Below are 19839 nucleotides of genomic sequence, written 5' to 3' on the forward strand. Positions count from 1 at the left end.
AAAGTGATCAGAAAATGCTGCTGGTTAACTTGGCAGTGCCTCAGTTTGGTCTTATGGACGTGTGTGTAAGCAAAGCCGATGTTTGATGTTAGTAAGGTCCATCATTTAAGATCCATTTCAATACTTCAGCATTGATGTAAGCTCAGATTTCCTCTTATTTTCTGCTTTTAAATGCTTAAAAATCCCAACTGCGTGTTAAAAACAGGCAAAGTTATTTGCCAGGAGGTTTTTAAACACGGAAAGTCTCCTTATTGCTGCCGTTAAAGGCAGGTAGAAGAAGAGCGCTGCTCAGAAGACAATGAAGAAGAAGGTAAACAAGAAGGGAAGCAACTTTAGCGAATCGTGTTTGACCTGCAAAGACTAAAATGACTGCACTCGCCAGCTGTTCATAAACTAACTCATAACTGATCTGTCTCTCCAGATACGATATAATATCCCAGAAGTTAAAGTTATTCCTGAAAGAGAGCTCTGTCCATTTTCCTCTCATGGATGTCCACCACAGCCAACTACTTCTTCTACTGAATTACAACCTCTAGCCTAACATGGCCTGTACCGCCACCCTCTGGTGACATTACACAGTGTAGTTTATTCACTTCAAACCAGATAAAGGAAACCTGACTGTTTGGTGCCACTTTCCTCAAATTGAAATCCCAGATGAAAAGTAAACATCTTGAAGCTGCTCATTTTCTCCTCGAAAGGTATTTTAACAAACCGATACAGATGCCGCTTGACGGATGGGCAGCTTTTGAGATGGTTGCCATCTCAGACATGACCACTAGATTTCGGTAATCGTTACTTTAAGATATCAAGACGCAGATCAAACAAGACAAACACTGATCTGAGGAAACAATCTGTTCACACTGGACAACAAATGGTGAGAATATACGAGAGGGCGGATCAGACGACACAAGCGGCGTGGAAAAGATTAAAATCGACATAATGACAACGCTGAGCCGGCTCGAGCACCTGCAGCAGGTTCACGCTGGTCGAAAAGGACGCTCCTGAGGCATGCTGGGAAACCTTTAACAGACGGCCGAATCACAGCAGAGCATCAAGAGAACGTGACTAAAAGCTGTCGGTTTGGTCTTTGTTGCTCTGAGGCGAGCAGCTCGTGTCTGAGAGGAAGCTGAAAGGCAGCGTCAGGAAGGTCGACATCAGCCGCCACAGCGTTTAGACCTTTCACGTTAGCACCTGAAGCTGAGGCGTCACCAACTCTAAGATGCTTTGCTGTCGTGGTGATTCTCAGATTTTAATTTTAGTTTGAAGACTATGTTTTCCAAGACGACTTAAAGGAACAACTTCAAGCTTTTACAAAATGATTCCATTATGTTTTCAGGGGAAAGAAAAACGGACAAAACAAGAGCACGAGGAAAACTGAAGTCCCTTTTGTTGGATTACGAAACTCAAGGTGGACGCAGCTTTCTCATTCAGCTTTGACAAACAGGAAACATCCATCTTGTGTGTTCTGTAAGCTCGTTAAATGTGGACAGCAACTACAAACCCGTTTGTTTCGCAGTGGGACGCTGCTTTGTGAACCTGACAGCGATGTGGCATTCTGAGGAGCGTGCGGCTGGTTCAGGTCACAAAAACGCACAGTGCAACACGACACTGAGCCACCCACAAGTGTCTGCACACAGAATCACACGCAGCAGAGTCCAGTCAGTGGTGTGGAAGCGGCTGGTGGAGGACTTTGGTCCCTGAAGCTTTGAAAAATCACTCAGACGCAGACAGGTGTGGGCTCGTCTCCTGTTGCCGTGGGGATGTTTAACCAATGAAAAACAAGTGATCTGAACCTTCAGCAGAGGGAAGAGTAATGTATCCAAACATCCCGACAGAAGAGGAGGACTTGTTGACGGAAGAAAAAAACAAAAAAACAGGTATGGAAAGTTAAAAAACATGACAAAAAAAAAACACCTCAAAACAGTTCAGCTCCAAATATTCCCAGTTTTCCTGAAGTTTCTAGAATTCTGACAAGTCGTCTGGATTTCCTGAAGTGAAGGTGTGTTTGTGTTTGAGTGTAAGGCCTTTGTGGAGGTAGAAGGCAGCGTCAGGCGATCTCCATCTCGCGCTCGATCCCGACGTACTTCAGAGCATCGGCCTGGCTGTACCTGAGCAGCAGGAAAACACTTCATATAAGTTAATCTATTCTGGGAATACAGATATGGGTGTTTTATGGGAATCTTCCTGTGATAAAACCCACTAAAAGCATTGTGCAAAAGTCTTTGTTGACCCAGTATTCTTTATACATTTCCAGGAAAACAGGAAACAGTTGCAGTGATTCATTGAAACATGGTCAAACAAATATAAACAGTAAATAAGGCAAAAACAGAGTTTGTTCAATTTTAAGGAGTTTGAAAGTCAAAATTTGGTCTGAGCATCTTTATTCTTCAACACAGCCTGAACCCTCTTAGACAAGCTTTGGGAATCACTTTGTTGGAGCAAAAATACTATTTTCTGTCTGTCAAACTGTGTTATCTTTGGTGTTTTTCATAGATGAAACTAAAGAAATAGGAACAAATGATGTGTCTTTGTGACAGGCTGCTGGTAACAAAGGGCCTAAAGATACAATTTAAAACTGCTTCTTTGCCAAGTTGACTGTTATGTGTCGACACAACACTGGTTCATCCCTCGAGTTAGGAGCCTTTTTAAGTGGTTTAACAATCAAACACATTCCACTGAAAATGGTCAGGAACAAGGACTGGACTGAAAATGAGACAAAAAGCAGCCAATGTCCAAAGAGAAACTCTGAAAGACCTTCAGAAAGCCTGAAGAACTGTTGCTCAGACCACTTTAAAGATTATAAGAAAGTCTGGCTGCTTGGAAGGAAAATATAAATAACTGAGGGCTGGACCAGGAGTTTTACACAGAACTGTGTTAATGAAATAAAACGGTTGAATGCAGCAGATTGTGACACCAACACAATGAGGAACTTGACGAATGACTTGACTGATCATCAGAAGTGTTCCACTGTCTGATCATCATCTCTTTCACATGAATGATCTGAATGACTGAACCAAACCAGAACCTCAGAACCTTAACAAGTATAACGGCGCCACATGTTTAAACTTAAAAGCAACAAGGCGGTAAATAAATAATAGCAGCTAACTAATCATGACACAGCAAATTATAGCATTTCTCTTTTCTGGATTATTGAACAGAGCTATTTTGGTACAAATATTTAGATGACACATTTTCCTGCAAAAGAGTCATCTTACATACCAGTTTGTAAGACGTTCAGAGTCAGTTTGGTTCGCTAACATGTCAATATATAGCAAATACTGTAATTTTCGGACCATAAGGCGCACTTAAAATCCTTTAAATTTTCTCAAAAATCAACAGTGCGCCTTGTATGAATTAATTCTGGTTGTGCTTTCTGACCTAGAACCGATTTCATGTGCTTCACAGCGCTCGAAAATCTGTCAAAATGTTTTAGCACGGCCTTGGTAAGCTACGAAGCTTACTGGTTGATGGTTTGAGCATTACGGCCACCGTAGTCAGAGCCTCGCGGAGTGATACGATCTGTGCTTCAACAGTAAGATGTGTGCCTTATTCATTCATTTTCTATACCCGCTGCCCTAAAAATGGCTCCTGTTAAGAGACATGCTCACGAAGCGGATTTCAAACTCAACGGATCAGTACAACAGGTGAGCTGAATCAAGTTGGACTTATCTGAGTTTTGTTTCATTTAATGCGCCTTATAACCCGGTGCGCTTTATAGCCCAAAAAATACAGTACTAACGAGTTAAAAGTCCTCCCAACATATTTACGGCAGGAACTAACCTGCCAGGAGGCAGAACATTAATCATTCTGAGCTTTGAGAGCCTGACGAGAGGAAAGCTTCTGATTTATCTGTTACTGACCTGTAGTCGAAGAACAGCTCCTCTCCAGTCTGGATGGCTCTCTTAGCAAAGATCCCTATCCTGTGATCCCCATTCACCATCATCACTACAGACAACAGACACATGAGTCACTGCAGAGGCACACAGAGACACACAACCTCCACTGAGCTCACATGTGCTCATCTTCTTACCTTTTGCATAGCAGTTAGGGTTAACAGAATGGTTGGCAAAGCGGATCTTGTTGCCTTTCCTCGTAGCATCAACGACAAAGTCTGCAGAGAGCAGAAGACAGTTGTAAAAAGCACCAGAAGCTGAGGGATCGAACCAATCAGAGTAAATGAAGACCCTGGTTTACCGTTGTTGAGATTGAAGAGGAAACTGCACATGTATTTATCGTAGACCTTCCCTCTGCGGTCGGCTTCATCCTGGGAGATAATCTGCACAGACAAACGTTAAAGATTTAATGTTTTCAGAGCAAATTAAGATTGAAAAACATATGTACAAACTCAGTTATATTTTAGAGACACCAGCGGCATGGAAACGCCACATTTGCCACTCAAAGATTGGTGAACTGACAGCTTGGGGGGGGTGGCAGTCCTGCCTTTGAGCAAGACACTGTACGCCAATGCTCCCCACTGTGAATGGCTGCTCACCACTCCAGTGTTTAACTCCAGGGATTAAATGCGAAGGAGAAATTTTGTGTATTTCCCTGTACATGACCGTGACCTCTTGATCTTAATCTTTTTTTAATTTATTTTTAAAAATTTTTTTATTCAAAACCTAAACTTCCTTATAAAGGATCCCTAAGAATGGTGCATTCAGGTGCAGTTGTGCAAATCAGATTTTCCAATTCACATTTCCAATCTTTTCCTCACTTTAACTTCATTTACTTAGTGACCCTGAGGTTCCAAAACCAGACGCCTCTCCTCTCACCGACTCCCCCTCAAGATCCTGTCCATGAAAATCACAAAGAGGATCAGTGACGAGGGGCTGCCCAGGTGGCGCCCATCGCTCATCCCTGACAATTTTAACAAATGAAAAGCTGCAAATGTGACCTGCTTTTGTTTGTGCTGATGAGAAGTAAAGAGGTAAAATGTTTGATGCTGGCCTCCAGGAAGCACCTCGGACATCATCAGCTCTCAACCTGAGGGAGACGGGGGACACATCCTTACCTCGCCACAGTACTCAGAGATGAACTCGTTTTTCTGGACCGGCTCTTTGATGAAGATACCCCAACCCGCCACATCAGACGGGGCCAGCAGCAGGTGCTAAGAGATGGACAGGAGAACGAGTTTATTACAAAAACGCATATGCGCACGATACTTTTCTGCAGAATCAAGATGGTTCGAGCTCCAGTTGTTTTTACACCAACTATAAGCACGATTAAAGCATTTTTACCTTCTTTGCTCCTCTCTGGATGGAGCAGTTCTTGCAGGACACATTCTTGCTGTCCCAGTGGTCCGCGGCGCCGCAGGTCAGGCAGAGGTCCGGGTCGCACTCCCTCACAGCCAGGTAGCAGGGGCACTGCTTGGTGTTACACTGGGCTTTGCACCGACAACCCGGGAAACGATTCTGACCTGCATAAGCACATGAGACGGAGGAAACGTCAGATCCAGAGCAGAACTTGCATCTCAGCCATCTTTTAGCTGTGAAGGTGTATGTTCTTACACTCGGAGCTGCACTGGCAAAACTTCTCACAGAAGTTCTGAGCGGTGACGCAGGGACAAGAGGAGTCGCAGGGCTGCCGAGGGTGGTCACACGGCTGGTAATTATACACGTGATTGGATGATCCATCTGTGTGATAATGTGAGATATTAGAGGTCAAACGTTTTTGTTTTCAGCTGATCACTAAACAGTCGTCTGAGGTTTTTCCTTTTAACAGCAGCTACCCTCTTTTGGGTTTGTGCATAGGAACTGCAGTCACATCAAACATTTAAACAGACACATCCTAAAATATGATGACTGAGTCTTCTTGAAGGGGATGAGCTGCTCTTTCCATGCGACCTTCAGAAGTCCACTCAGTTTTGACCAGCATTAAAGTCATAGATATCTGGGGGTTGTGTTCATTAATAAGCTTTGCTTTGCTGAACAACAACTTAAACTTTTCGTTTACCTGAGAACATTAGCTTCTCGAGGCTAAACTGTTTCCAACCATGGAGATGCTAATCTTAGTGGGACCTGATGCAGTCAGTTTGTCAGGGAATTAAACGTTTTATTTTGAGAGGTCACACAGGTTTAATATATTCAGAAATAATTCAGTTTATAACTGAACAACTGGATATTTATCTGAATATCAGTTAAAAAACATTAATCAATATTTCCCATCACAGATTCACTGTTGACATGACAGGTTCTAATCATGAGAACACCGAATGTTCGACTTGGCTCAAACGCACCGTAATAAACCCTTTGACACGCTTCCTTCTGTAAGAGACTTAAAATGAAGAGATAAAGCTGTGACCTCTGACCTTTCTTTAACTGGATCTTCCTGCAGTGAGTGGCCCACAGTCTGTGTTTCCTTTTCTTCTTTCTCGGCGGCGTGTCCTCGTCCTCAGCAGGAGCGCGAGCGATGATGGCCGACTCCTTCACCCGGAACTCGTAAACCTGGAGGACGAAGAGAAGAACGCATGACCTTTAAAGTCAACAGAACACTGCCGTATGTTTGTAAGTTTACGAGAAGCTAATAAGGTAAGATAAAAGCTCTTAAACAGCTAAAAAAATCTAACTATTTTTTCCAGTCTGAATGCACGATTTTAATCAGGCGACAGCTTTCATATCGGTAGCGACAGCTCACCTGTCTGCAGGTCTTGGTGCCTATGAGCCGTGCGATGGCGCAGAAGTTGTCGTAGTACGTCCCGATGAGAACCCTGAACAGAGACGCTTCAGCCCCGCTCCACTCCACTGCTTCAGCCTCACCGGTCAGCTTCATCTTTACCGGAGTCTGACACCGTGAGTTACCCTCTGTAGACACGTTAAATCCACACTTAGATCTCTGCCTGCATTTTGCCAAAATAAACCAGAACCAAACTACTCTATGAAATGAGACAACAAAAAAAGCGTCAAGTCTCAGAAGCTTCGTCGTCTAACAGACACCTTGTTTCTTTCTTCATCATCACAGGAATCTTAAAACACGGCATCACTTTCACAAAAATGGGAGCAAATGGTTCAGTCAGTGAGAGCAGTTTAGCAAGACCATAAGGATCAAATTTATACATTACTTCTTGTGCCTTTTATTTTAAAATTTTAAGGACTAAATGTTGCTCTAATTATCAGGACCTGAAATTAATTCTACACATGGGGGGGGGGTTCCTCTCCTGTCGTATTCGGACAGTAGTTTCCATTTTGTTCCATTCCAACATGAGGGTTTTTCTGATCTAAACGCAGTGATGTACTTTGTTGTTGCTCCATCCCTCCTCTCCTGTGGTCATCTCATTTAACTACTTTTTTAGCACTATGATACGTTATCCAACGGTTTTAGTTTAGATCTCTATGCATCTGCTGTAAAAAGAACTTAAAAGTAATCCCACAAAGACAAAGGTCTGCCTTAGAAATGTGGCATTGTTGAAAATGAAAAGAACTGCTAGCTAAGAGCCTCTTCATTCCCCAAACAGGAAAGGAAAGCAAACAAAGCAGCATTTCATCTGCTGCTACAGAAACAGGAGGACTCTTCTTCCTCCTCATCTACCGTTGCTTCCACATCGTTGCCTTCGTATCTACAGCTCAGCAGAGTTGCTCCTTGATGCTAACAACAACTTTCTATGTCCGAGCACAAAATGTGCACATGGCAGGTGTAGGTGGCAGTGAGAAGTCTGCAGCTTGTACCAAACGCAGAGAAATCAAAACATGGCCCGTTTGCTACCGGAAGTCTGGACATACCAAACCCTTAAAGTTCATATCAATCAATTCTGTCAGTGATAACTGAGAGATGCTGCAACTGCAGCAGCAAAAACATATAGAGCAGGAGCACTAAGTGAGTTCTTAGAGGAGGAGGCTGGTCCGTATGTCAAATTAAACTTATTCCATGATACATCTGTGAATGAGTGATGGAATTTCCCAAATTATTTGGTAGATTTACTGAAATTATGAAGAAGTCTCACAATTAATCAGGAAGTGGTTTGATTGACGATGGAAAATTGATGGATACTATTCTAGGTCTGCCTTAAAAATAAAATAAAACAATTTAAAGGTCCTACGGTAAGCTTTTCCACACATTTTCTTGTTTGTAAAAATGATGTATTATCACCGTAAAAGTCATTCACAGCTTGGAAGAAAAAAAAAAAAAAAGACTGTTTTAGTATTTTTATGTAGAAGCAACTCATTTTACCCAGAAGTCTAAAACTCAAAGACTCTTTCTACAACCCTCCGACTCACAAGTCACAGTGAGTGAAAGGCAGGATTTCCTTTTAGACAGTGCGTGTGTGCCCAGGGGAGCGAGAGCATGCAGCATTTTAAAAGTGGAAGTTATCACAGAGCAAAGAACAAGTGGTCCATTCGTACTTTTCAGAGCACAGTACTTTGTTTTAGCCTCAGTGATGTCTTTAGGAAAATGTGCTTTTAGTTGTGAGGACAGGTTGAGTTCAGCTTCCATAAAAAAAAAATGGACAAGAACGATGCTGGCTTAAGCTCAAAGTCGAGGTTGTTCCAACACTAAAAGGACACATGAAGTCTGAACCTCCAACAGCGAGTGAAGCTGTTTCAAATCTCTGTGTTGTGTTGGTTAGATTTGTGAAATGATTTTAGCGCGTAAAACAAGCTAAAGGTGCTAACGGTACTTTGTGCGCGTTGCTCAAAGGGTTTACTTGTTTCTGTTTTCCATAAATATTAAGAAATTTGAAATGATCTTGCCATGTCCACTTTAAATCTGTAAATCAGTTTTCTGTTAAAAAAAAAAAAAAAAAGAAAAGAAAAACAGCTTGTTTGACACATCGTATAACGGGTGACTGCGAGACTGTACCAGAGCTGCTGGTGGTCTCGTCTTTCTTGTCTTCATCGTCTTTGTCATTGTCTCGTTCATCATTGTCTCGTTCGTCTTCTTTGCTTCCCTCGTGGTCGCTGTCTGTGTCTTTGGTTTCCGAAGAAACGGTGGGGGTGCTGGGTCGGCTGTTGCTGTTGCTGTTGGGCAGTCGTCCGCGGCGGCGGCCCACTGTGCGTTTGGAAGGAGTCTTGGCCCGCTCTGCAACCACACCAGCGGGGTACTCCCGCACCATCCCATCCTTAGTAAACAAGGTGGTTTTAGTTAAACACATTAAAGCAGTTCTTCCTTTACTCATGTCTGACAATCAGTTGAAAACACAAACATAAAAAAAACAGTAGTATTAATTATTTCAGAAATTGTAACTTTGAAGACTCACCTGGACCAGGTACATGTAACAGTCGATGCCACAGGGTTTCCCGTCCACCAGGTTCTCCAAGTTCTTGCGCTTATAAGTGTTTGGAGTTGCATGGAAAGCTAAAAGAGAGAAAGTTACTTGTTAAAAAGATGCTACACACAATTTTTAAATGGCCAGTTATATTAGAAACCTTCAAGAAAGCCACAGATAAACTGTTAAAGCCTAAAATTAGCCACGATGAGAGTTTCTCACCGGGTGTCGTCTTATATTAGAAGCTAAATTCAGTGCATATTTTAATCCAAGTTAATAACCTGGAAGTTAGTAATTGCAAAGATCATGTTATTCCTGGCTGTTTGAGAAGTGTGTGTACTAACGGTGGAGGAAACAGTCGTATTTGAAGCAGCGCCTGCAGAACAGAGTGTGGAAGGAGTGCAGGCTCTGCTCGCGCTGCACAGAGCGAGCGTTTGGTCCATCGATGTTCGGCGTGCATTCAGGCGGCAGCGCGCCGGGTAGCTGCTGCTCCGTCAACTCTTTGTACCTGAAATACACACAGACACGAGATTGTTACTCCTCTGCTGGTTGAGACATTTATACAACAGAGTAAAAATACACTTTCACATGTTTAGGAAACCCCTGCTGTTGTATAACAACAGGAAGTACGACTGTTATGTCTGCAAAAGCCTGTCAACAGTTTTCTACCAAATAAAAAGATCCTAAACTAAAAGTGTGACAGTTTCTCTTTCTCTTCCACATCTCTCATTAAGAGCCCACACACTCCTTCAGTTAAGATAACACACTTTGTGCTGGTGGGGTCACAGCTGCAGAGACATTTTGATTCCATTTAGAAATGTTCTTCATAAAAAAGGTAACATTTATGAAACGATAACTAAATAATATTGAAAATATAAACTCCAGGTGAAACATTCTGATGAAAGGCAGCAACAGTGAATTTGATCATTAGAAAATATGGGGAAAAACTCCATGAATGTTCAAACTCTCATCTTATAAAGTCAGAGCAAAGCTAATTCTGACATTTACGTGGAAACGTGTTATTTGTAGTCACTGAAAACATGTTTGTGAACTGTGTCTCGTTGAACCGTTTCAGTTTATTAGTTTTCTGCTCAGGATTTTTAGATCTGGTCTGAAATCAGAAGCCAGTGAGGTAGCGAGAAGGTATCTGAGATGCTAAAAAAGCAAACGTGTAATGTTAAGAGTAGTAATCCAGCTGTGTATCCGTCTTCATTACAGGAATATATCTCACACAGATACATCAAGCTCCCCCCGTCATGTATGTGCAGCCCTTTTCCACCAAAAGAAAACATTTATTCTAAATTATTATTGTCACAACACACTCAGGGACAAACAAACCCACTGACTTCTCTTTGAGCTCCTCAGTGGAGCCCTTGTCGGGGAACATGGAGGAGATGGCTTCAAAAATTTTGTCAGAGGGAAACTTCTTGCTGGTGTCACTGTTGGTTCTGCCTGGAGACAACACACACGATTTCCATCAGGGTGCAAAACTTTACTCTTTTTTTCCCAGGAGTACAACTTTCTAAAATAGATTAACTTAGGTTGATATGAAGGTTGTGTTTTTATTCATGAAGGAAACCGTAGAATACACCACATCTGAGCAGGAGACGTGTTTTTAAACCTTGAAAGTTTCACATCCTGACCGAGAGGCCAACCTGGGTGATTTATTTTACACTGAGCGCCCCAAATCTGTCAACAGCTGCATGTGGTGAGAATAACTGACACAAACATGTCTAAAATCCTGAATTTATTGTGTGAACAAGCATGTCTTTTGGAGACGACAGGCTTTAGATCTTTCAGACTGGCTGAAATAAGACTTGGGAGGGAAAAAAACAAAACAAACATGCTTTCATCACACTTCCTCAATGACAGAATAGATCCATCATGTTGCTGATATTTGGATGAAACGCTGGAAGTTTTGACTGCAACACTGATTTTTTTTTTTTTCCAATATAAGCCTTTATGAGGTCTGTGTGATGAGATCATTTTCTTTGCTTCGTCTCTGTTTTGGAGTAAATAAAAGAAATGCAAAGCTTCATATAGAGCTGAGATCACACAGCTTAATGATGCCGTTATTAATTCTTTGGGCCTCAACAATCTTAGAGAAAACCTGATTTCATGATGGACATATTCTAAATGTTATATACTTCCTGCGGTATCTGAAATTAATGTTGTCACGTTCAACCCAAAGACAGCAACAAAAAAACACGACACACATCAGTAACACCTCAGCTCTGGACTTACTCTCATTGTTCACGAGCCCATCCTTGTGGGGATCTTCTGGGTGGTCTTTGCCATCACACATGTCCATCTTGTCTACCTTTAACTCCTGTTCTTCCTCCTCCTCGTCATCCTCGTTGTCGCTGTACTGTGCCAGAGCATTGACCAACTCCACGAAGATCTCATCGTTGATGAAGCCACACTCTGCACAACACAAGACGTTCATTTAAATTACTTCAGAGCATGAAATCATCAAAAAGAAAGAAGAGAAGAATGTTGGGTCAGTATGGAAAAGGCTCATTTAATGATTAAGAACTTTTATTTGAATGTGTCCATTTGTTGCTTCATCAACTTAATCTAATCTAATATTCTCCACATTCTCTAATGGAGGAACCTCTGTTACCACAGTAATCCCTCGTCCACGTGGCTCTATCAATTATTGATGAATGAGGTTCTTGATGCAGTGCTGCCTGGTGTTTGGTTTATGCTCCCCCCTACAACAGCAGTTGCGCCCTGCTTGATTTTTGTAACATGGCACGAGCGCCACAGGCGATGCGTTTAAAAACAAAAGAAGTCGCAGGTAAGAATGTATGAGATCTCTACAGGAATCTCTCAGAAATATCAAAAACCAAAGGTTCAAACTGCTGTAAATGTTACAGAAGCGTCATTAGAAGTGGAACAGAGAAGTTGCAGTTTCATCTGTGTATGGCCTGTGTACTTCTTTTCAAAATATCCTTGTGGTGTTATGGCACCATTTTCTCAGTAGTGATGCCTAATGTTCAGCATGCCTGAAACGCCAGAATAAACGGTTACCGTGCTTTGTTCATGTCACATTTAGCTTGCCCAGTGACCAAGGCGACCAACTTAAAAGCAGCCTGAGGCATCAGAGATCGAGGCACTGTAGAGGGAGAAATGTGCAAATCGCTTCCAATCATACTTTGGTTTCAAACAGTTTAATGATTTTCTCACACATTTGTAGACAAACAATTCCTCTGCCCTTTCAGGGATGCAGCTTATGTACCAGAATCACCCGATGACACCCGCTGTTTCAAATAACATCCTTACTTTCATTACAAACCCTAATTAACCTCTGTACCTTTTTGGGAGTGTGTTGCAGGCCTTAAATGCAAAAATGATGCATATTAACAAATTTAATTGAGCTATGAAACAACAAGTTCATCAGTCGGCACAGAAGTAAAAGTAAAAGTAATTCTCTGTATTCAGTTTACCAATTTGCATGTTCCAAACAGTCTCTATTTTTTATTTAAACCAACTTAACCAGTTAGATACTACAATGAGATTTATGGAAAAAGGGAAGCATAATGACACAAAAAAGTGCCCAAAACAGCATCTTTTTGCAAGCCTGTGCACTGTCCAATCACACACGATGAAATGCACTAAAATGGCTAATTTATCAGCAACTTACATTTTAATGTCAGAATTTATGTGGGGAAAGAAAAGTGATCACTGCAAGGTTTGGAATGAAAGCGTTATAGAAGTCAAATATCCTGTGTCAGGATGCTGAGTGAGGATAATGCTCTTATACACGTCAATCCACAACTCAAACAGAAATTAAACTAAATGGGAAAATAAATCAAATAATAACTTACTTATCCCAAAGGGAAATTAAATAAACTGGATGTCCAGAATCACATTTGGTCTTCTCACCAGTTATTTTGTTCTAGATGGAAAACATCCACAGCAGCAGATGTTCAAAGCTCGTCTAAAACTGCTTATTTCACTCTGAATCCAAAACAAAATGTGGAAACAGAAGAAACTCTCGTTTCCCTTAGTGTAGCACAATGAGATGAGTTCATATTTCATAAAGAAACGGCCATCAGCTAAACCCAATAAAGAGAGTGTAAAGCCTACTGATCCTTACCTCTGTCTCCGTGGACTTTTCCGTCATAGTTCTTGATGAGCTCCTCGATGAAAGTACCATCCTGGTCCAGGATCTCATCTCCCATGTAGGGAATGTTATGCAGCACCGTCTCATCCTCCACCTGAAGCATCACACAATAAAAGCTGTGATTCAACTGTCCAAACCACTAGCACAGGCTGCAAAGTACTAGTATTAAGCATTATTTTTCTTGTTTTAAATTAAATAAAGTTAATACAGACCATGAAGTTCTGCTGCAGTGGTGACCAGGAGTACATGACAGGGACTGAGGCCACAGCGTTCAGAGTCTTCAGGGGGATGACTTGCCTGGGGAACTCAGAGAAACCGCTGTCCACCGTGCACTGCAAGGAACAGACGAGAGGACGTGCATTCAGAACAGTTCAACTGCATCATCACAGGCTTCTGAGAACGTCCGCTCACCTCTCGGGTCCCTCGTAAGGAGCTGACAGACGTCATGATGTGAACCGGCTGGATCCGCCTGGTCTTCCACTCCTGGTTCAAAATATCGGTTCGCTCCATGATTTTCTGACGGTTGGAGTTGAACATGCTCTGGAAGAGTGTGAGGACTTAAATTAATTAGAGTTTCTGTACAGAACAAAGAGCAGCAGAGTCGAGCTCTGACATCAGGGATAAAAATAATTCCAAGTCCAGAAATATATCGCACAATTTAAGTCGGACGTGCTGTATTCAAGATGATCAAGATTTCTGGTATTTTTAAGTATCAACCTGTAAAATTGGTGTGTTAATATGATCATGTAAATATATATCACTAGTTACTGAATGTTTTCTGATTATTTCTAGTTTTACCCAACTTACACAATAAGAAGAAAAATGGGACAGTTTGGTTCTATCTGTTCAAGACGTCCAACATCAAACTTTTCCCACAAACTTCGTCTAATTCATGTGGTTACAAGAACATTTAAACCTAAATTCAGCTGGTTGTTTGACATCATAAATCCCAAACAGACTGATTGGTTCACAGCTTTTGAACGCAAGTGGACAACACACAAGAACAACAGAGTTGCTATTTATTTTCCTCCTAAAAATGGAGCTTAGTTGACCCAATAAGTGTTAACTATCAGATTACTGACTTGTGTCCATCTGGGAAGTCTAGTTACAGGATTTTAGTTTTGACACTAAAGATAAGACTTTAAGAAGGTGAGTCGTGTTTGGATTCTATCGTCAAGTTGCTGCCTTTAGTTCATCAAAACTTTTTACAATCTAACTTTGGAACTGAGTCAAAGTCTAAAGGTAAACTGTGACCTATCAATGTTTTTAGGTAACCTGGTGTCCGACGGTCTGTCTTAATATGAACGAGACCATAACCCGGCTTCGTTGAATATTTGTGCATAATGAAGGCCTTTGCGTGTGAACAAACCTTGACCTCATCTGCCCGCCTGAAGCGCTTCAGCTGCCGAAGTCTCATGTACTCAGACTTTACCCTCCTCTTCCAGCAGGCAGGACCTTTCTCTGAGCGCTTCCCTGTCAGCACCATGATTAACCTGCAGCCAGACAGAAGGACAAAGAAGGTCTTTAAACATAGAGACAAACTGTCTTCACATGTCCTTTGCTTTCACTCTTTTCCCACAAGTTTGTCATCATTTATACACTTAAAAGGTAAAAATCAGGCCTGAAAAACTTACGTTAAAAACCAAAACTCAACTATAGTTACTGAGTTATGCGTAGAACCCTGCAGAAAATTGAGATCTTACTGGTTCAGACAGCAAGGTAGGCCAAAGTACCTGTGTGAGTTTTTTTGTTTGAAACAATGGCAATCGCTTTATTCTCAGTAACAGTTGAGTAATTGACACTTAACTATACTTTTAAATAGAAAGTAACTTGCAAATTAACAATTTAAAATTGAAAAGCATGGAAATGGAAACATCCACCAACAGGTGGGACTTTCACTAGATGTACTGTCAAATCAATCAATACTTTCCCTATACTCACTACTTGAATTTGACTGTAATCATTTCACATAACCGTCTCTAATCATGTCTTATAACAGCTGGATGAAACGCCCAAAAACGTCATATTTCTTTAGTTTTTTGTCCCCACATGATACTCCCATCCCCCATCCAATTTAGTGAATCTGAAGAGACAACTGGAGTTGTAGTTCCAGGATTTTAAGTTCACAAAGCCTAAAACCCAAATAAATGTAATTCTTACAGCCAATAAATGGTTCCTCTTTTTCTTTAGAAAATATGTATTATTAAACTACTGTTAGGCTTGTATTATAACGGTAGTATTACGAAAGCAGTAGATACAAACAAATACAAACAAAGATTAAATAATTCATTCCAATGTTTGTGCAATAACCAGGATTTTAAATGTTATGATCATGATATCCCTACTTACAGCAGCATAATGACAGCAGATCAGCAAGTGTTACATCAATTAGAGATTTTAAAAAAAGGCTGGCTGTGATTAAAATTGCTGCAAATGGGCTGATGAACATCAACAGAAAAAAAAGAAAAATCAGTTTAATTCAGCTCTCACTTCTGCATTCAAGAGTTAACTTTGAGGCTGACAAATCTGCTCTGATCTGAAATCGGAAGTTAGATAAGAAATCCACTTTGTGAAAATGACAACAGCTGTCTGTCTTCGTACAGCTACAAGATCCATCTGCCACCTCAGCAGTGAGCAGGAGATGCTGCCAACCAGCCTGCCGGGTCTGACTCAAATCTCGCACTTCAGATTAGTCGTGTCAGACAGATGCCATGAGGACGTACAGGACTGCAAAAGCATGTCAAATTTGACCAAACTTAAGCTTTAAACCACAGAAAGATTGCAGAAAGATTGTGAGCAGATTAAAAAAAGAAAAAGGAAAGTTTAAGACACCTGTGCAAATATCTATATGTGGACAGAATCTGAAAATATTAAATTTATACAACTAAATACTAGAACTCACATGAGGGTGTTATTTAGTCTACATTAGGTTGGATGTGCCAACAGCTGAGCATATGTAATCCTCTGTGGCTGTTTGACACTTCTCCTCCCTTGACAGGTGAAATAAAATCTTCCTGGGTCAGATGTCAGCTCTTTAAACAACGCAACAATTGCAGGTCATACAAGGTTATGAGGCTCATAATGACGCCAAAGGTTGAACATCGCCCCCACAAGGTAAAATAAGAGGAAGTAAATGTTCTACTGTTCGCACAGTTTGGATCCCCAAGGGTTGATCACACATAATAAAGTATTATACTGATGCGGGCATTAAAATGCAAGATGTTTCAAAGCAGAAAAGTCCCCCCAGATTCAGGAAATGCTGGTCATATACATCAACAACCCCAACAGTAAACTATGCGGAAACGTAAGAATGTGATAGTGGGTGAGTAATAACTAAATGTCAGGGTGAAATAGACACATTAAGAAAACAAAACTCAAGCAACGGGAACCTAACCGATGTCGTGCCAAGTTTGGACCCCCTCAAAATGTGCTTCCCCTAGCATACAAACCGGTTAACCGTAACACATAATATAAATCAGTGTCTCTTTTAGAACCACTTGCTTGCAATTCATAATAAACGATTTAATCTAAAGAAACTACGGTAAAATGACTTTACGGGGGTATGCATTTTGACAGAGATACTAAATTTGTCACGACACCCCGGCGAGCTAACAGTTGGTTAGTTAACAAAGACTGGGGCATTCAGCAGGCACCAAGAACAAACCTGGGCCATTTGAATAGCAACAAAGGCGTTGTAAATAAAGACATTGGCAATGACAGCTTCTCTCACCTGTACGGAAGGCTCAGTCCTCATCCAACGGAGAGATTCGGGAGTGATACGACAAAGACCGGCGAAGTCGTCCTTTGTGTTGGGGATTAGCTGGCTCCGTGTCCCGGCTAGCCTTAACGTTAGCACCGCGGCTAGCTAGCAATTAGCTCGGCAGGAGGGAGCGATTCGCTTCGCGCGACAACCGGCTTCACACACCCAGAGGCGGCAAACAATAAAAGTTGCCCTTTTCTTACTTTGGTACTCGAGTACGAAACACCGTTTGTGGCTGATAAACGTATAGTTTTGTTCTATCTTGCCTCAGAACAAACTGTTTAATTTCAATGTTTCCGCCTCAACACAGACGCGGTTCAAACTGCTTACCGTCTCGCACTCAACCGCCCACTACGGCTGCAGCAGATTCAAGAGGCGCCAAACATTTGGACCAATTAGAGAAACTGATGTTATTTTTTTCTCAAGTGTGGTGTCCTACAATAGGTCTGACGGCATACCGGTAACAGCCAATGAGACCTAGAGATACACCGGAGCCCTGCAGCGGAGACATGTGCATAGGTTTCCTTTGTTCTCTCACTTGTCAGAGGAATAAAAATCAAAACACAAAGTGACAGCTAAATCAGTAACGAACATACTTCAGTGTTAATATTCCACTAGCGTTTTTAACTCGTGTCACCTGTCACATTGATGTCTAACGCAACAACGTCCAAACCGACTGAAATTAAATTAAAACAATATATCTCCGTCTGACTCTATTGAATTAATAATGGCCACCGAGGGGATAGCCTTGAAACCGTGTGCTTGGAAATTCTTCGCAGTGTTTTAAAAAAAGAGATGCTAGCTCACCTCACCTGCCCTCTGTTCAGGTGGGAGCACGAGGCGAGATGACAGTCGAAAAGCTGTGATTTTAGAAGCTAATTATGTTAGCTACTAACAAACAGCATATATTGTAAATAAAAACAAGGCTGTTAAACTCCGCTGTTTCAATGGGACTCTGTAACCACAGTCAGTCAGCTGGACAAGGGTCTTCAGGTTTATTTGACCACGCCCTCTCTAAATAACCATTGGTTTACAGCTAAATGACGTCCTAATGATGCCTTCAGGTTGAAATGGGAATTTGTGTAAACATGAAATATATGAAAAAGGTGAAGAATTTTTGGCGTAGAGAGTATTTGAATGTATCAAGATATTTTCATAGTTAAATCACGACCTCCTCTGTGTTGATTTTTCACAAATATCGAATACAGATGTCCGTGTTTGTGGGGATAATGAAACCATAAGCATAATCTCAGACTTGTAAAAGGGGTCCTATATCCTCCCCCTCCCCCTCCCTCCCTCCCTATATGTTTTGAGTTTTATAGCTGTGATTTTGTATTTATTAATCATTAATGGTCTGGGAAATGAGGATACTAATTGCTGTAGTTCTTCAGAGGAATCTGTGTCCATTTGTTGTCTGATTCCCCTCTTCATGATGCTCATTATATTTTCAAAAGGAGACAGATGTGGACTGCAGGCAGGCCAATCAAGCACACACACTGTGTGTATGAAGCCACGCTGATGGAAGTCGTGCAGAATAAGGTCTGGCATTGTCCTGCTGAAATAATGACCTCCCAGGAAAAGACATCACCTTGCATCCACCTCTGCATCAACGCACTGATGCACACTTATGCACTGAAGCACCCCCATACCATCACAGACCCTGGCTTTTGCTCCTTTCTCTGATAACAGCCTGGATGCTCTTTCTCATCTTTGTAGAAGCAGAATTATGTGAATTTAATTGAATTATGATTCTATTAGAATTATTTGGATTATAATCATCTTGAATTGGACTGTGTCTGTTAAGATGACAGTTGATGTGATTTGGTGCTATATAAATTCAACTGAATTAATTGGACTTGATCATGGTGGAATGAGAGTTTCTCATGCAGTGCTGCCTGAGGGCTCCAAGCTCATCCAACAGTGGTTCCTGTCCTTGGCCTTTCCACACTGACATTTCCCCAGACTCCCTGAATCTGTTCATAATATTCTGCTCTGTAGATTCTGAAAAACCAAAGTTCTTTACAATCTTACACACACATATATATATATTCACTTATTGATGATTCTCTGATGGGGTTTGGCAAAAAGCAATGAGCTATAACCCTGATATAAACTATTATAAAGACCAAACCTTTGGTGGATGCTCCTTTTTTACCCAATCCTGACACCCTCACCGGGCACCTGTTAATCTGCTGATTGGAGAATCTTCCAGAACTCTTTTACTGTAGATTCTTTAAATCTTTCTGTTGTTCTTTCTCTTTCTCTTAAAAGTTTCTTAATGTATTGTTGGTATCAAACTGAATTTAGTTTCATTCTCTACATCCAAACAAGTTTATCAGTGAAACCACTAAAAATCATTTCTTCGGGCTTGTGTCTGTTAAATAAAGAGTAAAACAAAAATCAGATTTGTTTATTGTCTGATGAAGTTGTTTTACAATCAGTAGTCTCTCAGTGTGAACAGCTGGCTGCTGCCAGGGACTGTAATGTCACAGGTATGATTACAGAGTTAAAACTTACTTATAGAAGTTAGTAAAAAGTACACCCTGACATTTGTTCGGGAAAACAGTTGATTATCTCCACTTCTAAGTTAGCAAAAGCATGAAATGTGAAAATTTGAATATCTACATTCTGTGACAATGTGGGTTAGATGAATGAATCCAGTTATTGGAAGGTGGTTCTAATGTCGGCCATCAGATGGCTGTAAACTTCACAAATTTTAATCTTGATTCCCTGAAGCACAAGACAACTTCA

At 41.2% G+C, this 19839-nt stretch overlaps 1 protein-coding gene across 2 annotated transcripts; it reads right to left on the reverse strand.

Moving 5' to 3' along the window:
* Positions 1-1651: 1651 nt before the first annotated feature.
* On the reverse strand, positions 1652-18055 carry ezh2 (enhancer of zeste 2 polycomb repressive complex 2 subunit). Of its 2 annotated transcripts, none has more exons than XM_072378399.1 (19): positions 17896-18055; positions 14698-14821; positions 13740-13868; positions 13541-13660; positions 13302-13422; positions 11444-11623; positions 10546-10651; positions 9544-9707; positions 9191-9288; positions 8794-9052; positions 6634-6800; positions 6308-6443; positions 5508-5633; positions 5238-5416; positions 5012-5107; positions 4195-4276; positions 4031-4111; positions 3861-3945; positions 1652-2108 (listed from the first exon to the last, which is right to left on the reverse strand). In XM_072378399.1, the coding sequence occupies exons 2-19, from the start codon at positions 14812-14814 to the stop codon at positions 2048-2050; spliced, it is 2307 nt and encodes a 768-aa protein (XP_072234500.1). In that variant the 5' UTR covers positions 14815-14821; positions 17896-18055; the 3' UTR covers positions 1652-2047. The 2 variants fall into 2 exon arrangements, with proteins under 2 accessions (XP_072234500.1, XP_072234499.1); XM_072378398.1 differs by having other exon boundaries at positions 17059-18055.
* Positions 18056-19839: the final 1784 nt, after the last annotated feature.

This window comes from Leuresthes tenuis, unplaced genomic scaffold (assembly GCF_036924035.1).
Source record: "Leuresthes tenuis unplaced genomic scaffold, fLeuTen1.0.hap1 SCAF_24, whole genome shotgun sequence".
NCBI classification, from domain to species: Eukaryota; Metazoa; Chordata; class Actinopteri; order Atheriniformes; family Atherinopsidae; genus Leuresthes; species Leuresthes tenuis.

Bases quoted from the DNA above. Each gene is read 5' to 3' on its own strand.
- ezh2 (XM_072378399.1), bottom strand. From the start codon at position 14,814: ATGGTGCTGACAGGGAAGCGCTCAGAGAAAGGTCCTGCCTGCTGGAAG. The intron at 5,417-5,507 runs GTAAGAACATAC...GTGCTTATGCAG, and splicing joins TTGCCAGTGCAGCTCCGAGT to GTCAGAATCGTTTCCCGGGT. The intron at 5,108-5,237 runs GTAAAAATGCTT...TCCATCTCTTAG, and splicing joins TCCAGAGAGGAGCAAAGAAG to CACCTGCTGCTGGCCCCGTC.